Genomic DNA, 6,237 nt, shown 5'->3' with positions numbered 1-6,237 from the left:
GTAAGCTCTCAATCTACATCCACAAGGATGATGGGCAGGATGGGAGCCGGATGCTGGTACAGAGTCCTCTAGAGCAGTGGGCAAAGCATCAGAAATGGCCACCGTCCATCTCAGCCTCCGCTGTGCTCTGCTCCCCTCCCTTCTCAAGTCCCCTTTCCCTTCAGGCCCTGTAGGAACTCATTCAGTTTCCTGAAGAAGTCAGACAGACTGCTCTGGGCTGACGAGCAGGGGCCTGTCCTTGTTCTGGGCCTGGGCCTGACTTTCCCCGAGATCCAGTCATGAAAGTGCTGAGTGGAGCTGTAGACCCCTGGCCTCTGTGCCTTGGCGCAGCCCAGCCCCCAGCTGGTGACTCCAATAACCCAGAAGCGCTTTGACCTTTCCTTTGTGCACATGAGGGGGCCACCACTGTCGCCCTGCAGCAGAGAAGAGAGGTCTGAGGCACAGCCAGCTCATCACTGGTGGGTCAGGCTTGGCAGTAGGGCTGACTCCTTCTTGGAAGAGGCTTAAGGACACACAACTGGTCCCTCTGGCATCCGCCACTGGGAGACATTTGTCAGCTAGAGCTCAGAGGAAGGGGGCTCACCCCCAAGGCTTGCCTAGCATTGGCAAAGCCCTAGCATGTGTTCCAAAGGGCAATGATCTTGTAGTGCCCCCCACCCCTGGGAATGGACTGTCTAGGAGCTGCAGCCAGTGCTTCCCCCATCAGGAGTCTGCTGCATTTCTATGTTAGCGCATCGCTGGTTTGGTGAGTGCTGAGCAGTCAGCTCCCTCCCCCTCCCATACAGAGCCCTCTTGGATATCACACCTCTGAACGCAGCCACTATGCATCGGCGCTGTGGCATGGAGGCCTCACTCCCAGCTCTGCGTACCACATTCAGGGTATCTGCCTCAATGGCCCTGAGGAGTAGCTGTGCTCTTAATCCTAAGAGCTCCTGACCCAGATTGGATCTCTGAGTCATTGACATGAGCGACAAAAGCCACCTACTGGGCCCCTCTAGTCCATTCCTGTGGATGGTTCCTGTGGCCTATTCCCTAGTGCAGCGTTTTCCAAACTGTGTTCCACGGAACACTGGTGTTCCGCACAATGTGAATAGGTGTTCCGTGAAAGAATCTAGAATTTAATTTTGATTCTTGCACTTGATTTTTGTACTATTTTATACACGCTTTCCAGTTAGAAATTGTTAGTTCAAGTTATTTTACATTCATATTTTTGCTTGTTTTATAAAATGAAATATATTTGAGCATAAATAATGCAATTTTTTATTTGAAAACCAAACAACTACAAAATAATATAAGTGTTCCGTAATAGGCTAAAAAGTGTTCCGTGGCCAAAAAAGTTTGGGAAACGCTGCCCTAGTGTTCTGGCCAGTTCCATTACTGAGGACATTTAAATGGGACTCTTCCCACTTCCTTTGGGAGACTGCCACAGCCCAATGCAGCTCATCGTGGGCTCTACAATCCCCCTCCTTTTGCATAGCATCCCTGGGGCTTTACACCCCTAATACAATGACAGAGAGAGAAAAGCAAAGACGTTTCCAGCTGAGATTACCTAGGAGATGGGAAAATGGAAGGAGTTCTGGCAGCAGGCAGACAGAGGAGAAGGCTCCCATACCACCTGGTAGAGAGAGGCCAGTGCTGGACAAGCAGAAGGACAGAGGCATGGGGCATGAGTTTTAAAATGGGGTGGGGCAGTTTGGAAGGGACTGGGCACCAGTGGAGGAGCCTGGGGATGGGTGAGGAGGAATGATGTGGTTTCACTTTCTTTTGTATGCCAGAAACAGCGTTGTTTGGGACTTAAGGAGACCATAGACAAGGGTGCTGAAACTGTTCAGGTCGGAGGAGGGGGAGGCAGAGCCCCGGGTAGAGATATTGGAGGAAGTGGAGGCAGGGTCCCAGGTGAGGATTCCAGCAGAGCAGGGGGTAGTGAGAGTTCTAGGCGGGGATCCCAGAAGAGGAGGTGTGAGGCCACAGCACAAGCATTTGAGCAGAGCTGGGGAGGACTCTGCAGTGAGAGGGCTCCGGCCTGCGTACCTGGCAGCTGTCGATGCCTCCTTGTTCATACCCTGCACACAGGTTGTTGCTGGCGATGGCCCCGTTGTACCAGCGGCTGCTGTTACAGGTCGTGATGTCAATGAGATGCACCTTGGCCTCCTGCAGGATGTCAGCTGTTTCCAGGGCTGCAGGGACATGAAGAATATTTACTGCACAGCTCTTAGCCCTGTCTCCCGTTCCCCAATGCGCCACATGGCTGTGCCCCTCCCCCAGTGCCTAACCTTCACTCTGCTCCCTCAGTTTTGTGGTTTTGCTCATGCATCCCCTCCTCCTCCTCCCTTGCCTGGGCAGGTGAGGTTTGGATCCAGCCTTTGGCGGGCACGTGCCCTTGGCTCAGTGAGGTGTGTGGGGCACCATCAGGAGCGGCAGCTGCTGTCTTTTCATGGCAGCAGAGGCCTAGACCTTCAGTGTGGCCAGATCCCAGCTGAGGTCACTGTGTCCGTGCTGGGACAGGTACCCAGTTAGAGTTAACAGGGAGCCTGGGGCTCTCACATGTCTCCTGCATGACTCCCCAGCCGCTGATGTAGCAGTGGGACAGGTTCGACACCTCCACCATGGCACTGGGCAGGCAGGCGGGCTGTGCGTAGCCATTGCACTCGATTGGCTGCTCGAGCTCCAGCAGAGCGATGTCATTGCTCTCCGTGCGCGGCTCGTAGTGCTCGTGCAACACTACCTGTTTGATGGAGCGCACCTGGGCCTCAGGGCCACGTTGGGATAGCTGGGACGCACCAATCACAACACGCCACTGCGGGAGCAGCCTGGAGAACAGAATGAGAGTCAGTCACAGGGAGGAGTGGGAGGGGATAGAGCGGTTCCTCTCCCGCCCGGTGCAGGGCCGCAGAGAGATGCACTGTAGCTGGGTACATTGCACGGCCCTACTGTCTGGGGCACAGAGAGCGCAGCAGCAGGGAGCCAGGTCAGAGACACAATAGGGCCAGCTGCTCAGGCAGCGTGTTCTCCAGCATGCTCTCACCTTGGGACAAGCTGTCAGTCAGTGCCCATGCACACCAGGGCTCAGCCTAGGGTGTGTTGATGCCTGGCCAGGGAACAGTGCCAGTCTGTGGAATAGGCCATGGTGCCCAGCCGTCTCTCCCCATAAGGATCAGCCCCATGGCATGACCAGTTCCATGGCATTGCCCAGATGTCCTTCTGGCTTGCAAGTGCTAGGAGTACAGGGAAGAGTGGGTGGGTGGCTGGCCCCCTGCCTGGGCTGTGAGAGCACCCCTCCCCCCCCAGGTCACACATCTCACCTTCTCTTGGCTTTGAAGCAGTGAGCGGCTGTGAGGACCCAGCGGGGGCTGATGAGGGACCCGCCACATGAATGCCGGGGGCCCATTCGGGTGGGGATCTGGATGCTGACGAGCCAGGGCCAGGCCCCCGGCAGAGCATCTACGCCACCCACGATCCGCATCCCGCCGTAGCCAGACACCAGGGGGCGGCGCCCACAAACTGCACTGGAGACAGAGGTGTGTCACTGCCCTGCTGGCTGTGGCCTGACAAGGCAGCAGGGATTTGACACTTACCCTGGGGCTGACCTTTGCCCCCAGCTGTTTCTATCTCACTCCCCAGGTCTTGCCAGGCATCTTCTGTGTCATACCACCTGCCTCTCCCTGGACACAACCCGTGGGAAGCAGCAGGGCCTAGGAGCCCTGTGTGTTCCCCACCCCATGTGAGATGGCCCATGGGATTTATATGCCAGGGCCTCATTGCTAACCCATGAGGCACAGATGTCATCTGAACCTGGGCGTGACCCTGGGAAGGGGGCAGGAATCCCTGTCATTCAGGACAGCCTCATGTTGTGGGGAAGCCAATGCCCTTTGGTGCTTGGGAAGTGCCCCATCAGGGCCACTCTCAGCATTTCCTCTCATGGCCCAGGTGTCACTTACTCACAGTTGCCATTCATGCTGTGCATGGGCCAGACCAGGGTGTGGAACAGGAAGAGGGAGAGCAGCCTCATCTTCCACCGGAGCACCAGACACCTGCATCTACGGAGACTTGCCTCACCACTCGTGACATCATAAACCAAGTCCAGGGCCTCCGTCCAATCAGTGACTGGCCAATATGACATCACACAGGTCTCTGGTTTCCATCTTCCTTTGTGATGAGCGAGTGGAGCTGGGAAGGTGCTGATGGAAGCATCAGGGCCAAAACTGTGAACACTGAGAGGGTAACATGGACGGTGACTTCCATGGGCGATGGAGATACCCCAGGGGCAGGTAGGAATGGGTAGGCTACTGCTGACAGCACAGAGCGAAATCTCCCTGGACAGTGTATCCAGCTTGGCCAGCTCTCCTTCCGCCCTGCTCTCTCTGTAGTAGGGCACACTGGGTTCATTACCCCACACAGTGCAGGTTGTGTGAGCATGTTCTCCAGGCGCTCTGTGCCCTGCTGAGGCATCATGGAGTAGCTGCCTACATTCTCCCAGAGTGCACTGATACATACACTAGAACAAGGAACATAGGACTGGCCAGTACTGTCCTGTGCTCAACTGTCCAGAACCAGATATTCCAGAGGAAAGTGTAAGAACCTCAAAGCAGCAGATGAAGGGTAATCTGCTCCTCCCCCCCAAAAGGTCTGATTCTAATCTTTAATTGTTGGAAATTGTGCCTCAGGATTTAATCCAATGTTTAATATTCCTTCCAATACCTCTTTTTGCATTAACTCTTATAAATCTGGATATTCTCATTATCCATATAAATGTCCAGTCCTTGTTGGACTTTTGTCAAGTTTTTGGCCTTAACAACTTCCAGTGGCAATGAGTTCCGCAGACCATGTATTGTGATGGACAGTATTTTCTTTTACTGGTTTTGAATTTGCCACCTTTTGATTTAATCAAATGTCCCCTTCTCCTTGTGCTGTGAGACAGGGAGAACAGAGGCTCCTGATCTAACTTCACTAGATTATTTATTACTTTATAGATTTGTATCATGTCCCCTCTTATTCATCTCTTCTCTAAAGTAATAATCCCAATCTTTTCAATCTCTCTTCCTGTGATAGTTTTCCCAGGCCTCTGAGCGTTCCCAGCACCTTTCTCTGCACTCCTTCAAATACTGCCATATCCAGGTGAGGCCGCGCCATTGAATATATAAAGGCATTACAATTCATAGAATCATAGAATATCAGGATTGGAAGGGACCTCAGGAGGTCATCTAGTCCAATCCCCTGCTCAAAGCAGGACCACTCCCCAACTAAATCATCCCAGCCAGGGCTTTGTCAAGCCTGACCTTAAAAACCTCAAAGGAAGGAGATTCCACCACCTCCCTAGGTAACGCATTTCAGTGCTTCACCACCCTCCTAGTGAAAATGTTTTTCCTAATATCCAACCTAAACCTCCCCCACTGCAACTTGCGACCATTACTCCTTGTTCTGTCATCTGCCACCACTGAGAACAGTCTAGCTCCATCCTCTTTGGAACCTCCTTTCAGGTAGTTGAAAGCAGCTATCAAATCCCCCCTCATTCTTCTCTTCTGCAGACTAAACAATCCCAGTTCCCTCAGCCTCTCCTCATAAGTCATGTGCTCCAGCCCCCTGATCATTTTTGCTGTCCTCCGCTGGACACTTTCCAATTTTTCCACATCCTTCTTGTAGTGTGGGGCCCAAAACTGGACACAGTACTCCAGATGAGGCCTCACCGATGTCGAATAGAGGGGAACGATCATGTCCCTTGATCTGCTGGCAATGCCCCTACTTATACAGCTCAAAATGCCATTGGCCTTCTTGGCAAAAAGGACACACAGTTGACTCATATCCAGCTTCTCGTTCACTGTAACCCCTAGGTCTTTTTCTGCAGAACTGCTGCCCAGCCATTCGGTCCCTAGTCTGTAGCGGTGCATGGGATTCTTCCGTCCTAAGTGCAGGACTCTGCACTTGTCTTTGTTGAACCTCAACCATTAGAATGGTTGCTGTTACACTCCAGTCCATGCCTTATGCATCCCAGCACCTTGTTTGCTGTTTTGACTGCAGCTGCACAGTGAGCTGCTGCACCAACACCCAGGTCCCTTTCTGAGCCGATGGAGCCCTGTACAGTGTATGAGTAGTTTGACACCTTGCCAGAGAAGTCAACCTGCTGCAAAGGGTGAGGCCTTTGAAAACAATTGTCCTCCCATGTAATTCTACTATAGTCACTATAGTCACTTCGTGTGGGCATGGTGGATTTGAATGAGGAATTGGGGGGTGCCTCTCTGA

At 53.1% G+C, this 6,237-nt stretch overlaps 1 protein-coding gene across 1 annotated transcript; it reads right to left on the bottom strand.

Moving 5' to 3' along the window:
* Positions 1 to 143: 143 nt before the first annotated feature.
* On the bottom strand, positions 144 to 4,120 carry LOC119861356 (acrosin-like). Its single transcript, XM_043508711.1, has 5 exons — positions 3,939 to 4,120; positions 3,303 to 3,506; positions 2,545 to 2,810; positions 2,032 to 2,177; positions 144 to 413 (listed from the first exon to the last, which is right to left on the bottom strand). The coding sequence occupies exons 1-5, from the start codon at positions 4,118 to 4,120 to the stop codon at positions 144 to 146; spliced, it is 1,068 nt and encodes a 355-aa protein (XP_043364646.1).
* Between the last annotated feature and the right edge of the window lie 2,117 nt (positions 4,121 to 6,237).

Source organism: Dermochelys coriacea, chromosome 1 (genome assembly GCF_009764565.3).
Source record: "Dermochelys coriacea isolate rDerCor1 chromosome 1, rDerCor1.pri.v4, whole genome shotgun sequence".
Lineage (NCBI taxonomy): Eukaryota > Metazoa > Chordata > Testudines > Dermochelyidae > Dermochelys > Dermochelys coriacea.
The sequence above is the reverse complement of the archived record's forward strand: the minus strand, read 5'-3'. Positions and strand labels throughout refer to the sequence as shown.